Consider the following 17,746-nt stretch of genomic DNA (forward strand, 5'->3'; position numbering starts at 1 on the left):
GTCCTGTTCCTCCTGGGGCCTTAACTATGTCCTTTCCAAACTTATGGGTCCATCATTTGAACCATTGGCCGCTTGTTCCCTGATCCGTCTCTCTCACAAGGTGGTTTTCCTGGTTGCAGTAACTTTTGACAGAAAGGTGTCTGAGACTGATGCAACTGTATCTGCATCCAGCCTTCCTTCCAAAGGTGGTCTCCAATTTTCATATGAGCCCAGATATCTTCCTTCTAGTATTTTACACAAACCGCACTCTAGCATTAGAGAACAGTTTCCATTCCCTTGGTGTGCGTAGGATGGTCTCTTACATTGATAGAACAAGACCTTCAGGAAGTTGACTCAACTATTCATAGTGGTGGCTGACAGAATTAAAGGCTAGTCTATGTTATCTCAACACATCTCATCCTGAATAGTGTTCTGTACCAGGAATGCAGTGGCCTCACAGAGATGCCATTGGCCCCATTCACTGCACCCACTACCTGAGCCTAGGCTTTTTCCACAGTGTTCCTCGCTCAGAGCCCTACCCAGGAGATCTGTAGAGCAGCGACCTGCTTTTCAGTACGCACTTGCTGCACACGACGCAATTGCACAGACATAATCAAGGGGTTGGAGAGTTCGTCTTTCAGATTCCAAGTGGTAAACTGGGAACCATGTCTATTTTAATCTAGGAAGTAGGACACAAGTTTACAAATCTCCAGTCTGTGGAAAAAGGGGGGAGAGTTATTTTTTTAGTCCAGTACAAGGAGTAAGGGGATGAAATTAAGAAAGGGACAATTTAGGTTGAATGTCAGAACTTTCCCACCTGTGAGATCAAAGAACTGGCAGAATCTCCCAAGGGAATTGGAGGAAGCTCCCTAGTTGGTCTCTTAAAATAGGAAATGGAAATTATATCTCTGGCTCAGTCCTACGGCCCATACTCCTGCAAATTGGCAATGATTTCTGTGCCTTGCAGGTTCAAGTGCTTGGAGAGCAAGCATTAGCAAGTGGCTCTATTAGTCATGCATGCAACTATTGTCCTATTAGAAACCCTCTATTGTGCTCCACTGCAGCATTTTCAAGAACCCTCCCTGGTCTGAAAACCAGTGCATTGTGAGGCCAGAGGAGAATTTCTTGCAAAGCTTGAAGAAAACGAACCCAGTCTTTTGGAGCTGAGAAATGGAAATATACTTTTCTGTGCCCCTTTATTGGGAAGCGGCTTGGTTTTAGGGCTGCAAACTCTACGGACCAACATGCTTTGGGAGCGAGGGCTGAGATGAAATCGAAGCAAATGTTGATCCGCTTGAGTAAATACCCACCATTTTCTCAAGTTACAAATTGATTCTGAATGAAGAAACGCTTTCCCTGCTGGACTGTGGCATGAATAAAAGTTTTTGATGTGCTGGGGCAGTGATCTGGATAGTCACTCTTTAGAGGGGGTGGAGACCTCATGGGGAGTGTAGGGGTTCAGGGGTGCGATCACCCCCTCTCCGGGGGAGATGGGGGTGTCTGCGAACCCTCTGCCCCCTCTTCAATCCCTTGCCTGCGCTAGGGGGTCCCGGGTCTGGGTGCGATCACCCCCTCCGAGGCGGGAGGGGGGGGGGGGTCAGTGAACCCTCTGGTCGCTACCTGTCCAAGCGGAGCGAGGCGCCGGCCCCTGTCCGGGGTTCCCTTTCCCCCGCGGGGTTCGCCTTGTAGTTTCTTTCCTTGGGTCGTTGGGAGCGGGTTGCTCCTCCAAGGGAGGGAGGGGGACCCGGTCCCGCCCTCTCTCCGGGTCCCAGCCCGGGGCCCTAGATGCTGGGGCTGGCTGGTGCCCCGGCGCGGTGGACGGGAGGGAAGGGCGAAGTCACTCCGCCCTTAAACTTGTCCACCTACGGCCGCCAAAAGCGCCCTGCCCCGGGCTCCTTCCTCCCTCCAGGTACTTCCTGCGAATCGCCCCCGGTGCCCCTGGCCTACCCTGGTTCGGCGGTCCATGGCGTCCGGAGTTCGGGTGAAGTCTCCGGGGCGGATTCTCCAGGCCCGGTCCGTCCCTGGCTGTCCCGTTCCCTCCTGGCCCTGCGCGGCGGGGTCCGTCCGCCGTCCGGCGAGGGACTGACCGATCGCCAGGGGCAGTGGCTGTCCTGGAGGCCCCGGGATCAACGCCGGGCGGCACGGCGTTCGGACTCCGTCCTGCGGTGGAGGAGCGGCCCCCACCACTGCGAGGAGCCTCTCCCCCGCCCCGCTGGCGGCAGGCCCCTTTGAATTGGCCCGCCACGCCGGCTGCCGCCCGGGGCCCCGCCCCTTCCGGGCACGCCCCGGCATGCGGCCTAGCCCAATGGCTGCGTCCCTCCGCCCCGCCCCCACCGTGCGGGGCTTCGGGGGACGGGCCGTACTTGCGTTGCCAGCGCAGGCGCGGTGGTAGCGTCCCCGTCTGCCTCTCCCTCCGGCTCGCGCTGGGGGAGCCACGGGAGGTCCGGACCTGGCCGTCAGCCCCCGGCCGGCGGGGGCTCCGGCCGCCCCGCCCCCAGGTCAGTGACAGCCCGTCACACCCCTCCCCCCCTTACCGCGGGGTTTCCCTCGTTCCCAGCAGGCTCGAACATCCGCGAAAAAAAGTCCGCGTTTTGGTGTTTTTTCCCGGCTCGATATTCCACGTCGAATTGGTAAGGCTGTAGTGCCATATACCAGTGAGTTAGGCGCGGATTTGAGTTTTTCATGGAATTTAACCACACTAGTGGGGCATGGTCCGTAATCAGTTTAAATTTATTGCCCCATAGGTAATACCTTAGGGCCTCGATGGCCCACTTCACTGCCAAAGCCTCTTTCTCGATCGTGGCATAGTGTGTCTCTCCTGCTAGGAGTTTCCGGCTCAAATAAAGGATTGGATGTTCATCTCCGTCATAGTCCTGGGCTAGTACTGCCCCTAGGCCGCATTCAGATGCATCTGTGTATAAACAGAATAGTCTTTCAAAGTCAGGCTGCCTCAACACTGGGGCTTGGACTAACCTGTGTTTTAATTCGTGGAAGGCCTGCTCGGCTTGTGCCGTCCACTGTACCCTATTGGGGTGGGCGTCTTTGGTCAGCTCCGTCAGGGGGGCTGTGATCGTGGCGAAGTCTGGCACGAACCGGCGGTAATATCCCGCCAATCCCAAAAACCCCCGTACCTGCCTCTTCGTTGACGGGGGCGGGTAGTCCCGTAGGGCTTCCACCTTCCCCAACAGTGGTTTCAGTTGTCCCCCTCCCACCGTGTAGCCCAGGTATGACACCTCCCGCTGGGCAAAGTGGCACTTTTTGGGGTTCGCCGTGAGGCCCGCCTCTTGTAGCGCTCGCATCACGGCTTCAAGATGTTGGAGGTGTTCCGGCCATGTCACGCTGTATACAGCGATGTCGTCGATATAGCCTGCCGCGTACCCCTTCATGGGCCCCAGTACCTGGTCCATGACCCGCTGGAAGGTAGCTGCTGCCCCGTGGAGACCGAATGGCATCCGTCGAAACTGGAACAGGCCAAATGGGGTTGCAAACGTGGTCTTTTCTTATCCTGGGGGTGCAGCGGGATCTGCCAATAGCCTTTCGATAGATCTAAGGTGGAGATATACTTGGCCCTCCCCAGGCATTCCAGCAGCTCCTCCACCTGTGGCATGGGGTAGGCGTCAAATTGTGAAATACTGTTGACTTTTCGGAAGTCAATACAAAACCGTATGCTCCCATCCCGCTTGGGGACCAGCACTATGGGGCTACGCCACTCGCTCCGTGACTCCTCTATTACCCCCCCCCATTGTTTCATGGTCGGTACCTCCTGCTGGACAGTGTCCCATACCTTCCTGGGGAGGGGCCTATGCGCTTCGTGTACCACCTGCCCCGGCTCGGTGCTGATACGATGTACCCCTACCTTCGCCGTCCCCGGGGTCGCCGTCAGGACGTGGCGGAACCAGCCCAGGAGTTCGTCTATCTGCAACCGTTGGTTTGTTGACAGGTCTGGCCCTATGGACGGTGCGTCTTCCCTCATCCGGTCTGTTGGGGAGGGGCAGAGATCCTCTTCTTGGGTCATGGGCGCCACCAGGAGCCCTTCTCTGGCCACCCACTTTTTAAGGAGGTTCACATGGTAGACCTGTGTGGCCCTCCGTCTTCCTGCCAACCGTACCTCGTAGTCCACATCCCCCACCTTCCGGACTACCTTGTAGGGGCCCTGCCACTCCGCGAGGAGCTTGGAGTCCCGGGTGGGAAGGAGAAACAGTACCCGGTCTCCTGGTTCGAACTGACGGCCGTGCGGTTGTAATAATGGGCCTGCCTCGTCTGGGCCCTCAGGAGGTTCCATTTGGCGTAGGCGCCCAGCCGCTTCAGTCTCTCCCGGAGCTGTAAAATATACTGTACGGTGCCCTGGCACTGGGCCATCTGCGACTCCCAGTCCTCCCTCAGGATGTCCAGAATCCCCCTGGGCTGACGCCCATACAGCAGCTCGAATGGGGAAAACTCCGTGGAGGCCTGGGGCACCTCCCGGACGGCGAACATGAGGGCTGGCAACATCTGATCCCAGTCCCTCGGGCTGTCCTGCACTACCCTTCGGAGCATCTCTTTTAGGGTGCGGTTGAACCGCTCCACCAATCCATCTGTCTGGGGGTGGTACACTGACGTCCGCAGGGTTTTAATCCGGAGCAGTGTACACAGCTCCTTTATCAACTGTGAAGTCACGTTTGTCCCCTGGTCTGTCAGGATAGCCTGAGGGAACCCTACCCTCGCAAAAATTTTAAGCAATTCAGTTACCAAAGCTGGGGCCTTGACGTTGCGGAGCGGGATGGCCTCCGGGTACCGGGTGGCGTAGTCAACCACCACTAGGATGAACCGATGTCCCGCCCTGGATGGTTCCAGGGGCCCCACCAAGTCCAGGGCCACTCTCTCAAAGGGGGTACCCACTACCGGGAGGGGCACCAGGGGGGCCATGGGGACGCCACCCGTTGCTACCTTCTGGCAGCTGGGGCATGAGGCGCAGAAGTCCTGCACTGCTCGGTAGACCCCGGGCCAATAGAATCGGTGGAGGACCCGTGCCAGAGTCTTTTCCTGGCCCAAGTGTCCGGCCCAGGGGTTCGTATGTGCCAGGTCTAGGACCTCCCTCCGCTGGGCCTGTGGGACTACCAGCTGTTTTTGCTCCCCCTCCCCCTCTCCGCCTGCCACCAGACGGTACAGGCGGTCCTCTATTGCCTGGAAGCGGGGGCCCTGCCGGCGTTCGTCGGTCTTGGTCGGGTCTCCAGTTTGTTCCCAGGCATACTGTAAGGTCTCGTCGGCCCGTTGCTCCTCCAGGAAGTCGGGGTCGTTGCTCCCGTTGTCCTGCAAGGATGCCGTCTCGCCAGGGTCCCGAGGGTGTACGTACGCCTCCCTCGCGGGGGCCCGCTCTGTCGGTGGGTCCATCCCCTTCCGTATGAGCCCCGGGAACCCGGGCCAATCCCTCCCGATCACTACGGGGAGGGGCAGGGTCGGTGCTTTCCCTACTTGCCAGACCCTGGCCACCTGCCCGTCTGCCAAATGGACCCACACCGTGGGGTAGGCCCTCACCTCGCCGTGCACGCACTTCATCTGGGTGGTCTTCCCCGGTGGGTGGTGCCTCTCGGACCAGATCCTCTCGTACCAAGGTGAGTGCGGACCCTGAGTCCACCAGGGCCTGTAGGGGTTTCAGCCCCAGCCAGATGGTCACTACCGGTCACGTCCGCCCGGCCTGCGATGCCGCTGGGGTGGGTGAGGACAGGGTGCAATCCATCATTGGGCAATCGCATTTTAAGTGCCCCTCTTGTCCGCATTGGTAGCAGGCGTTCCGGCTTCCTGTCCTGCGGTTGTCGCCCCCCTGCTCTTTGCGGCCTCTTCTGATCTCCCCGGGGGCTTCCCCCGGCTTGTTGGGCCAGGTGGGTGCCAGGCGCCGCCCTCCCCCGACGGGTGGTTTCGGAGGCTCCTTCGACAGGGCTGGCCCCGTCCCGCGGGTTCGTGGGGCATCCCTTGCTGAGGGGCCGGGCATGGATTCGCGGCGCGCTCCTACCTCGCTGCCCTCCGCGTCGAGCTGGGCTTCCGTAAGGGCAATGGCCGCTGCTAGGGTCCCCGGCTGGTGCCTGCGGACCCACTTCTGGGCGCCCTGGGTAAGGAGGTGTATGTACTGCTCCAGGGTCACCATTTCTGCGACTTCGGCGCCAGACCGCTGCTCCGGCTCCAGCCACCGCCAAGCCCGCTTGTGCAAGCGCTGCGCAAATACTCGGGGCCACTCCCCCGGCTTAAATCGTTCGTTACGGAACCGTTGGCGATATGTGTCATTGTTGATCCCTGACTGGTCCAGGATCGCCTCTTTTACCCGGTTATATTGCAACGCATCCCGGGCTGCCAAACTCCGATAGGCCATCTGGGCGGGCCCGGACAAGTAAGGGGCCAACAGGGTCTCCCAGTGGGCCTCTGGCCACCTCGCGGCCGTGGCCACCCGTTCAAAAGTTGTCAGGTACGCCTCCGGGTCATCCCCGGGCCCCATCTTAGTCAGGCGAAGGGGCAGCGACCCCAGGCCGCGATTACCGTCTTCACTCGGCCATGCTGGTCCACCCGCTGGCCCGGGCGGGTAGGGGCCATGCATCCACTTCTCGTGCTGGGCCGACAGCTCTTGGACCGGCAGCCGTTGCTGGTCCTGGAACTGGCTCGCCAGTTGCTGCATCATTTGGGATTGTTGTTGCTGCTGTTGCCGTTGGGTTTCCCTTACCCAATCGAGTAGCTGCTGGGAATCCATCGTGCTGTGACTTGCCGTCTGTTCCCTAGGCGCAAAGCACACCTTATCGTAAGCGCCTGTCACCCCGTGGGGGCGTTGCCCACATTCTCCACCATGTTTAGGGGTTCGGGGGTGCGATCACCCCCTCTCCAGGGGGGAGGGGAGGGCTGCGAACCCTCTGCCCCCTCTTCGATCCCTTGTTGAGTCCCGGGCCTGCGCTAGGGGGTCCCGGGTCTGGGTGCGATCACCCCCTCCGAGGCGGGAGGGGGGGTCAGTGAACCCTCTGGTCGCTACCTGTCCAAGCGGAGCGAGGCGCCGGCCCCTGTCCGGGGTTCCCTTTCCCCCGCGGGGTTCGCCTTGTAGTTTTTCCTTGGGTCATTGGGAGTGGGTTGCTCCTCCAAGGGAGGGAGGGGGACCCGGTCCCGCCCTCTCTCCGGGTCCCAGCCCGGGGCCCTAGATGCTGGGGCTGGCTGGTGCCCCGGCGCGGTGGACGGGGGGGGAAGGGCGAAGTCACTCCACCCTTAAGCTCGTCCACCTACGGCCGCCAAAAGTGCCCTGCCCCGGGCTCCTTCCTCCCTCCAGGTACCTCCTGCGAATTGCCCCCGGCCTACCCTGGTTCGGCGGTCCGTGGCGTCCGGAGTTCGGGTGAAGTCTCCGGGGCGGATTCTCCAGGCCCGGTCCGTCCCTGGCTGTCCCGTTCCCTTCTGGCCCTGCGCGGCGGGGTCTGTCCGCCGTCCGGCGAGGGACTGACCGATCGCCAGGGGCAGTGGCTGTCCCGGAGGCCCCGGGATCAACGCCGGGCGGCACGGCGTTCGGACTCCGTCCTGCGGTGGAGGAGCGGCCCCCACCACTGCGAGGAGCCTCTCCCCCACCCCGCTGGCGGCAGGCCCCTTTGAATTGGCCCGCCACGCCGGCTGCCGCCCGGGGCCCCGCCCCTTCCGGGCACACCCCGGCATGCGGCCTAGCCCAATGGCTGCGTCCCTCCGCCCCGCCCCCACCGTGCGGGGCTTCGGGGGGCGGGCCGTACTTGCGTTGCCGGCGCGGTGGTAGCGTCCCCGTCTGCCTCTCCCTCCGGCTCGCACTGGGGGAGCCCCGGGAGGTCCGGACCTGGCCGTCAGCCCCCGGCCGGTGGGGGTTCCGGCCGCTCTGCCCCCAGGTCAGTGACAGCCCGTTACAGGGAGCATGCAAAGGTCTCGGCATCTTGTGTGGTGTTGGTCTTCACTAATGCCTGTAGCATTAACCTGCTTTTATAACGCAAATGTCAGATAGTCATTGCAAAGCCTGACTGAGCCTAGAGGCTTCTAGTTGGGATGTTAGCAAATGTATGTGTGAATGTGTAACCACTGAATTTTGAGTGCCCAGTTCTGCTGGAACTCCGCTAGAGAGATCATTCCATAACAGTCTTGCTGGCTAATAATCAGCTGAGCTCAATTTCCCTGCACCTTCCATGTAGACATGCTGAGCCAGTGCTGATTCCCTGCCCCTGCCTTCCTCCCTCCCCTTGGCTGTGTCTACACTGGCACGATCTTGTGCCAAAGTGGCCGCTCTTCTGCAAAAATTTGCTGCCTGTCTACACTGGCCCTGTGTTCTTGCTCAAGTACACTAACGTTCTCATGTATGAAATCAGGGCTTCTTGCGCAAGAACTACGATGCTCCCACTCAGGAATAAGCCCTTTTGAGCAACCGTTCTTGCGCAAGAGGCCAGTGTAGACAGGCAACATGAATTTCTTGAAAGAAAGCCCTATGGCTAAAATGGCCATCGGCACTTTGTTGGACAAGAGAGTGTCCACACTGCCATAGATGCTCTTGTGCAAAAGCACAGCTCGCACATGGAAGAGTGGACGTGTTCTTGCACAAGAAACAACCAGTGTAGACATAGCCTAAGAGTTTCCTCACATGAGCAAAATGAATTTTGTGTTGTGCACCAGTATTGAGTTCATGTGGATTGGTTGGATGTGCCACCCAAGTTATTAATAAATATTTGTAAACCTCTACCTTTTCTCTCTGCTGCCATGTCAGCTCCCCTGGTGCCTGCTGCCCCCCCACTCCTCACCCTCCTCTGCTGTCCTGACTCCTGCTCTTCTCACTGTCCTCAGCCCTCCTGCGACCTGCCCCCCTCCACCAGCCCTTCTCTCCTCCCTGTGCCCACTCCTCCAGTAGCCCCACTCTGTTCATGAGCTACCCCTCCTCATCCCCTCTTCTAACACCTCCCTCTACACACCTGCCCTGCCTCTCTCCTCTGATGGTGGTCCCTCCACTGGGCAGGTGTCTGCCCAGAATCCCCTGTTACCTGCACCTTCTCTTACCCCTGCACCTTCCTGGTGCCTCCCTCTTCCCTCACTTCCCCTGCCCCCTTTGCTCCATTTTTCCCTGATGCCCACCCCTCACCACCCTCTGCCCCCATTCCCCTCATGCCCCTCTGCCCTCTCACATGACTTGCTCCATCCCTGCCTTCCTCATGCCCACCCCTTCTTTCAAGCTTTCTCCCAGCACCTCCCCTCACCCTTCTAGCCCCCAATGCCCTTACCCTCCCATCCCAGCATCACCCTGTCCTCCTCCCACTGACACCTCCCCTCCTGCCCTTTTCCTCATTGTCTGCGCTTGGCCCCCTGGCGTTTGTCTCTCCTCCACCCCTGTCCCTTTGGTGCAGTGGTCCCCAACCACTGGAGGTTGCCGGGCACCAGGAGGTGTGGCCGTTCACCCGGCGGGCGCCAGAGGGTGGGGACACTTGTGTGCCTGGGACCGGCGTCCCGCCCCCAAGCGCCGCGCGCCCGGCAGCCGCCCCCCCCCCCCAAGCGCCGCGCGCCCGGCAGCCGCCCCCCCCCCCCAAGCGCCGCGCGCCCGGCAGCCGCCCCCCCCCCCAAGCGCCGCGCGCCCGGCAGCCGCCCCCCGCCCCCAAGCGCCACGCGCCCGGCAGCCGCCCCCCCCCCCAGCGCCGCGCGCCCGGCAGCCGCGCGCCCGGCAGCCCCCCCCCCCCAGCGCCGCGCGCCCGGCGCGCCCCCCCCCAAGCGCCCCCCCCCAAGCGCCGCGCGCCCGGCGCGCCCCCCCCCCCCCAGCGCCGCGCGCCCAGCACCCACGGGCACTGTCTTGGGGACCACTGGGTGCCTTCCCCTTCGCACAAGCACCTTCCTCCCCCAGCCCTTCCCCTTTCCCTCCTCCTCCCCCTCCCGTACCTTCTGCCTTCCACTTTGTGGGGCCGGAGTCTGTGCTCTGTCCCCGGACTCTGAAGCCGCAACTCAGCCATGCGGCGCATCACAGCGCCCAGCAAGTTTAAAATCCCGGGCTGTGACGTTATGTCACGTCCGGGCGTCTCTCCACCTGCTGGTTTGAGCGCGCTGCGCAGGACAGCAGCAGCCAGCCAGGGGGAGCTCAGGGAAGGTCGTGCATGGCAGGGACGGGTCTGGGTCCGGTCCGGGGGAGAGACGCTCTGGGGCCGGGATGGGAGGACGCGCACGTGGGGTCGGGTCCAGCTCCAGATATTGCGGGAGCATGGGCACCACAAGCCCACAAAACTCGCCGCCCGTGCCTCTGCTGGCTAGCCGGCTCTCTCGCTCTCGGTTTTTTTTTTTCAGAGGGGGCGGGGGAGCGCCGGCTCCTCGCGGAACCCCTCGTTGTGCTCCGTGGAACCCCAGGATTCTGCGGAGCACCAATTGGGAAACACTAGTGTGATGCCTGAGGTTGTGATTCCTTGGTGAGCCTCCCTATGCTTGCTAGAACTGAAGATGTTGCTGGTTGTGGCTTTCCAGTTTTGCATCTGTGAATCTGGCACGCAGGCGACTCGCCACAAGAGAGTTTGAAAAGAACTGCTCGGAGCAGTATGTTGTACCAAACAGCGATGCGACTTTCACCCATGTACCGGCACCTCCATAGAGGCTGTAGAACTCCAGCGCTGGTGTGTGGCTAGCCAGAAGTTCCCTTTCAGTCACTGTTGAGAGGCTCTGGGCAGATGGAGTACTTCTCCACAGAACAGTTCGAAAGACATGTCATTCCCGTTCTTCCTGTCTTAGTCTTGAAACTGCTGGCTCACAAAATTTCAGCAGAAAGTTTGTGCACTCCTTGGTGTATGCTACTGCTGAAGCGGGTGCTTATCTCTGAAGGGCTGGGGAATGCACCATGTTGTCCTTTTCCAGTTGTATTGTCAAACTTGAAGTTAGCTGAGAATGACTTGATGTTTGAAGGAAGGGAAGTAAGAAGCTGGTTAGATCCTTGTAATTGGTCATTGAGCTCTGACAAGCACTGAGCAATGTCACCCATCAGCACAAGGACACGTGGCCACAGGTTTGCTCTTCATTTCCATGAAAAGTTTCACTTCGTTCCTCAGTTCATAAAACTGCATCAGCATCACACTTCACAATAATAAACCAAACAACCAGACTCTGCTTGAAGATCTTTCAATAGCTCTTTGAACAGTTCAAAGATCATTTACTTTCAACACTGCTGTCAGCATTCCATTGTTCAGTCGCATGCCCTGGGCACGCAGGCTCTCTTGGGAAGTGATGCAGTGACTTATTTGGATCAAGACCAACGTGATCCATTTCTTTCTTGACTAAGGTAACCCATCCCTTCCGAGATCCACCTGTAGCTTGAATACCATCAGTAGGAAGACCCTGAATTTTTCAAATAACTGAAGCCTGTGCTCAGGTGACAACCTTCTCAAAAGTGTCTTCACCTCTGATGGAATCACGCGTTGATACTGACAAATGCAAGCCCTCTCGAATCTCAAAACCTGGTGTGATTCTTTGCAGGAAGAGAGCCAGCTGGGCTGTGCTTTGTCTCAGCAACAACCAGAGTAGAACTCAGAATCAGCTGCAGAATCTTTGAGACATTTCAATCTCCGGAGCCGTATCCTGAATCCGATCTGACACTGTCCTACCAGATAAGCTCATGCTCTCAAACAATCCGAGAGTCTCTGGAGCCAGTAAAGCTGCAGTTGCATCGATGCAGTCCTTTACAAACTCCCCCTCTGAACGAGGCTGAATTATTTTTTGCTGTAAGTTCACTCCTCGACCAATGTGTTTGCATAACATGTCCATCTCCTTTTGTGGTTTTGTGAAAATTGTTTGCTGCGTATTCAAATTCTTTAATTTTTTCCGCACACGGCTCTCCTTGATATTAGTCACATTTGAGGTGTTTTGTGTTGTCTTTCTAGCTTTGCATTTTTTCCAGACAGAAATTGCTTCTGTGTCAATCAGGCAAATGGGATTGATTTTCACCTCCACAAAAAGTAGTCACTTGTCCATTTTTCATTAAAACCACAACACTTTCTGTCTACTTCTTTTCTTGTAGATGCCATTTTTAATTTGAAAAGGGCAGGAATCTTTATCTTACATAAAAATGGTCATACTGGATCAGACCAAAGGTCCATCCAGCCCAGTAGCCTGTCTGCCGACAGTGGCCAGCACCAGATGCCCCAGAAGGGGTGGACCGAAGACAATGATCAAGTGATTTGTCTCCTGCCATCCCTCTCCAGCCTCTGACAAACAGAGGCCACAGACACCATTCCTACCCGCTGGCTGATAGCCTTTTATGGATCTTCAAGCAGCTACCTGAATCACTGCATCTGCAGTAAGGACGCCAGCATGTGCTCAATGCTATTACAGAAAGTGAAACAGAAAACAAACCCCCAAACCACTGTTGCAGCCACCCCAGCCAGAGCGGAGCCTCGGGGGCCGTGTCCACCAGTTCCTGCTCCAGCCACTCCGCTCTCCTCAGCTGTGTGCAGAACAACAGGATGGGAGTAGTGTCTGGCTGGGGGTGTGCCCTGTATCTGTCCAGCTGCCTGGTCCTGCCTGCTCTGGCTGCCCCAGGCACAGAAGAAGTTCGGGGGCTTGTCCTACTACTGCATGGTCACCTGCTCCTCCCCGCTGCAGCCACCCCACTCTCTCCGCATGCCTCCTGACATGCGATGGCAGCAGTGTCTGGCTGGGGTGGGTGCTGTGGCTACCCAGGCAGGGAAGGCGCTTGGGGCTTGGCCTGCTCCCATCCTGCTGCCTGGTGTGGATTCAGGCTGCGAGTGCTTCAGGCATGGAAGGGGTTCAGGAGCTTGCCCTGCGGCTGCCTAACTGCCCGAGGTGGCTCCCCACTCCAGCCATCTCTTCTGTGCGCCTCCTCCCCTGTGCTCAGGCTGGGGGCTGGAAGCAGTGTCTGGCCCCAGGTTCCCCCCACCCCCGCTTAGCCCACAGTTCATTTCCCCCATGCCAGTGCCCTCGGAGTACCAGGCCAGGGCCGTTGGCATGGGTTGTGGCCGAACATGGGCCTGTCTTGCACCGAGAAGGCCCCAGGCCCTCGCCTGCTGGTTCCTGCGTGGTCTCTAGCGTGTCAGCGGTGGTGCTGGGAAGGGGAGGGCTGGGGCCTGCTAGTGTGCAAGCCAGTGGGAAACGCGCTCAGCATGGCTTGTGGCAGGCGCTAAGTCTGGGTCGTTCATCAGCCCTGTGGAGAGGTGATGGGAGGTAATGGTGGGAGCACAACGCTAGGCCTGTCACAGCTACCGGGGTGCTGCTCTGCCCCCAGTACCGCTGCATTGGAACGGCAGCCCGAGGCCTGGCACAGGCCTGTAGGCCGATGCTGGTCAGACTGATTGACAGGTGCCCCCGGGCTAGCTCCCAGGGAAATGTGTGGATGGGGCCTGTGGGCTCAGGCAGTTCCTGGGGGGGTCCCTAGCAAGAGGAGGCTGTGGGGGGGAGAGGAGCGAAGGCTGTGAGCAGTGGGGAGCTGCTGTCCAGGGAGGTCTGTGGGCTGGGAGCGGGGCCAGGCCCTGTGGGGGGAGGGGCTGAGGGTGGGCGCACAAAGCAGCTGCCAGCTATTGTTCCTGCGCATTCCTGCACACGCTGTCTGGGTCGGTGGCAAGGGCAGGTGCCGCTGGGGCGTGCTGCAGGCCGGGACTGCCTTTCCTGCAGACTCCTCTCCCCCAGCTTGCAGCCTAGCCAGGGGGGCTGTGCCTAGAGCCGTGTGTCAGCAGAATCCCCTCTTCAGGGCTGGGGAGGGGGAACTCTTCTGGCCCTTTGCTGGTGTCTCCATTTTCCATGCAGCCTGTCAAGGAGACACTCAGATGGCAGGGTCTGCTCTGCTTCCTCGGGAGGTAGGTGGAGTCTCTCCCTCCTCCTTCCCTCCCCCGCTTCCATTGTCAGCGGCGGCAGCCGCACCAGCAGGCACACCTGCTGTAGCCGCTTGCGGCAGGGATGCCCCTGCCCTCCGTTGCTGGCGGGGAAGGCTGCGCTAACCGGGTGTGAGCGTCGGAGACGCTGCGGGCAGCAGAGGAGGGCAATGCTGCTTGCGTGCGCCCAGTCCAGCCGCCGCCTCTGGAGATGAACATGAGTCTGCCGGGCCGCAGCTCCTGCTCCATGCTCAACTGCTTTGTAAGTGCCGCCTCCTCTCCTCCCTGTTGTCTGCTCCCTGGCCGCAGGCAGGGCTGCAGGCCGGGCTTGCGCGCTGGCTCTTAGCCTGAGGCAGGGAAGGGGCAGCCTGTCCTTGGGGTGGGCGTCCTGCAGCTCCTCTGGGCCTGCCTAGGCTCCGTATGCTGCTCTCACTGTGCCTAGCTGCTCTTCCTTGGGGCAGGAATCTGCCCCCCACTCGTCCCGCGCGCTCCTGGGAGTAGCCCCGGCGTTCCTGCAGCAGTCTGCTCTTTCCCGAGGCCGCAGCTGTGCCAAGCCCATGGTCGAGAGCCGGTCACGGAGGCCAGAGGGAGGGTGCTGTGCTGCGCAGCCGCCCAGCCGGCCCCAGGCTGCAGCTGGAAAATTACAGTATGACAGCAGCAGGTACCAGTGGGGAACCCCGGAGTATCCGTGCCTGCTGCTGTGGGGGATCCCAGCGCTCCCATTCTAATGACGTGCCCTGCAGGGGGCCTCCCCGCCCCGGTACATGTCCGCTGGGAAATAGGCTGGCTGCTCTCCTGTCCCGTTCTGTGCCCAGGGCGCGCCCCCCCCCCGGTGTTACATAGTGGGCTGCGTGTCTGGTACCGCAACCCAGGTACCCCCTGCTGTGAGCTGGCATGCTGCAGCCACCTGGCCACGAGCCCTGTTCCTGTCTGTCCTCTTGTGTGATGCTGCCGCCGCCTTGCCGTGCGCTTCCTGCTTTATCACCACTTGGCTCCCAGCGAGCTGGGCCGGCGCTGACTGCCGGCTTGCAGGCTTCTTGCTCCGGTGCCCTAGAGCCTCTCCAGGTAGCCCTTTGCTACTGGCGAGCAGTAGGGCGGAAGCCTGTGGAAGTCTCCCTGTTCTCTGCACCTGGCACCTGCAGCCTGGCTGGTCACTAGGGAGTTCCAGGGAGTTGGCTTCCTGCTGGGAGTCACGCCAGGGTTTTATAGTGTCACCAGACAGGGGCCATCGGATCATCTAGTTTGATCTTCCCCAGTGACCTCTGTGTGGAGCCCAGAGCATTTCACTGTGCCCGGGGGAGAGCAAGGGAGCCTGAGGTGCCCCCGATGGCCCTGTCCCTGTACAGGCAGGGAACTGATCAGGCGAGATGTGCCCAGCTGATTCAGACCCTGTGCTGCAGAGGGATAGACACAGCCCTGGCCTAAGGTGTGAACTCCCTAGCCTCTGTGCAGACTGGATGTGGGAGGGGCAGGGGGATTCCTTTCCATCCCTAGCTCTGGTAATCAGCTGGGCTCTAGCATGTGACCAAGACACACTAGCCAGGTGTCTAGAAAGGATTCTCTGTATCCCTTCAGAGCGCTGGTCCAGCCTGCCTGGTGTCTCTTCCCAGCTGCGGAGAATCCCTCATGCTTCAGAGGAAGGCAAAATAAACCTTGATCTATGTAGCCAGTAGTGCGTTGAAAAAGCAATGCCTGCCTGACCCCTGCAGACAGCTGGCTGGCTGAAACCTTGCCGCATGGCACTGGATTAGTCACTATCTTCATGCAAAACTGTAGTGTTATCAGCATGTTGAGGGCAACGCAGGGCCCAGGAAGGAAGGGGATGAGTATGGGGACCCACAGATCCACATGTTACAAGGCCAGGAGGGGTCACCACAAGTGCTCAGCCCAGCCCCGGCTGCAAACAGTTTTGTTGCTGGGTTAGAGCATCTCCTATAAGTGATGGGAGGAGGGGGAACATGGCTCTCCGAACTGGCTTCATGCCAATCCTGAGCCGGTTCCTTAAGGGAGCCCTTGTGCGGTGGGCTGCAGCACTCTTCACAGCCTTTTTGTGCTACCCAGACACTTGTGGTGCTGCCTTTGTGGCTAGGAGTCCTGGGACTTACTGGCTGCCAAGGTGGAGAGCTGATGGCCCTACGCCATAGACTGTCTAGCCGTGAACTAGAACCGGTATTGCTAGCAGTACTGGTCATTCCGTGCCCGGTGGGTGTGTCTGTCGGGACAAGCCGCTGTTTGTCAGGGGCTGGGAATGGGAACAGGGAAGGGATCACTGGCTGATTCTCTGCTCTGCTCACTCCCTCTGGGGCTCCTGGCACTGGCCACTGTGGGCAGACAGGATGCTGGGCTGGATGGACCTTTGGTCTGATCCCGCCTGGCCACTTGGATGTAGGCCTGGCCTTGAGCAAACCCCAAGGCCTCTGTGTGTGTGAGAGCACTAGGAGTGTGCTGTGCACGTATGTTTGGGTGACCCAAGAGCAAGTGTGAAAAATCAGGCCAGGGTGGGAGATGATAGATGCCTCTAGAGACAGTCTCACCTACCAGGACTCTCCCTGTGAAATGGGGACACCTGGCCCCCCTGGCACACATGCATGTGCACAGTGTCCTGCAGGGAGAGAGGTGTGTGCAATGTTCTGTGCGTTGTGGAGAGGCACATTCTGGTGATGGGCAGGGGGAGAGAAATTTTAGGCCCTGTGTGGGGGGGGGGGGCGGGGGAGGAGGGGGGTTGGGCCTGCATTCTGTGCACCACAAGATACTTTGGGGACGTTCTGTGCCAGAAAATTCTGCACACGCTATTTTAAAATTCTGCCGATTGTGTTTGACAAAATAACTCGTAATTGTGCCAGTTTCAATTATTTTGGTAATCTATTTCAAAATGCCTGTTGGGCAAGTATGTCTGTAACAAAAGATACTCACTCTCTGTGTCTCCCCTCCCTCCCTCCCCCAGGAGCAAAGCGTGAAACTCCTGTGACAACTTAGTTTCTGTTTCTCTGCCCTTTCTCCTCTCTCCCTGCCCCCTGCTAGAGCCCAGCAGCAGAACCAGACACCCACAGCCCCTTCTCCCCAGAGCCAAGTTTTGGTTTGATGGGTCACTACACCAAACACCCATATGCTCCGAGCCCCCGCATCAGCTATGGGGCCCTTTCTACTCCTGGGAGCCCAGGGATCCAGTGAGAGAAATAGCCCGATGCGTGCACCCAGGTGTGTGTGGAGATTCCCACACGATGCCATCTCCTTCCCTCAGGGTGTGCTGGAAAAGAGGCATGTGAATGGTTAACTAGTTCCCTGGGAGCAGCCCCGCACCTGTGGTCTGTGAGGTCAGGAGCCGGCAGCCAGCCCCTGCAGCTGATGGCTGGGAGCAGGCGCCCTGAGGGCTGCTCCAGCTGGGCTGGAGTGGTCCCCTGTCCGGGATCCAGCTTAGTTGGTTAACTGGTTAATTGGGATTTTACTTCTCTACTGGAAACAGCAGCTCTTGGCAACCTCGATCACTCTGCCCCTCCCACCACAGTGTCTGCTATGTGATAGCTGGGCTCTGCTTGATTCTGTGGCCCATGTCTGTGAGGGAAAGGAAGTTCTGCGCGCACGATTAATTGTGGCAAGTGAGCTAAGAAATTACAGAGCGGGTGTGATGTGTGTTTACATCCTTATAATGTGGCCAATCAGTAGGATGCTGTAGTCTGTCAGACTAGCCTCGTGCTAGATTTCATGTTTCTTCCCCAAAAGGCTCAGGGACAACAGTATTTTATTTGTCGCACACTTTTGTTTTTTGATAATTGCGATAGTGTATTTTATCCAAACCTAGACCTCACTCATGACCAATAAATAACCCAGTTTGAGTGACCGTAGAAGAAAATTAATTACAAAGATAGGTTTCAGTGAAATAGTGATAGAAATGTAGCCGTGTTAGTCTGGGGTAGCTGAAGCAAAATGCAGGACAATGTAGCACTTTAAAGACTAACAAGATGGTTTATTACAGTGGTCCC

General features: G+C 59.0%; 1 protein-coding gene across 8 annotated transcripts in view; it reads left to right on the top strand.

Annotated features, from left to right (window-relative positions):
* The window catches only part of MTMR4 (myotubularin related protein 4), a 68,944-nt gene that overhangs the window by 21,250 nt on the left and 29,948 nt on the right, over window positions 1-17,746 (top strand). Inside the window, exon 1 of one of the 8 annotated variants that reach the window (XM_089772104.1) lies at window positions 13,963-14,028. The exons of the other annotated variants lie outside the window; for them this stretch is intronic. Within the exon in view, the coding sequence (XP_089628230.1) occupies window positions 13,978-14,028 (51 nt within the window). The 5' untranslated portion in view covers window positions 13,963-13,977. Of the gene's footprint in view, window positions 1-13,962; window positions 14,029-17,746 lie in introns of those variants that run through there. 8 annotated transcript variants of the gene reach the window in all.

This window comes from Pelodiscus sinensis, chromosome 21 (assembly GCF_052426305.1).
Source record: "Pelodiscus sinensis isolate ZL-2025 chromosome 21, ASM5242630v1, whole genome shotgun sequence".
NCBI classification, from domain to species: Eukaryota; Metazoa; Chordata; order Testudines; family Trionychidae; genus Pelodiscus; species Pelodiscus sinensis.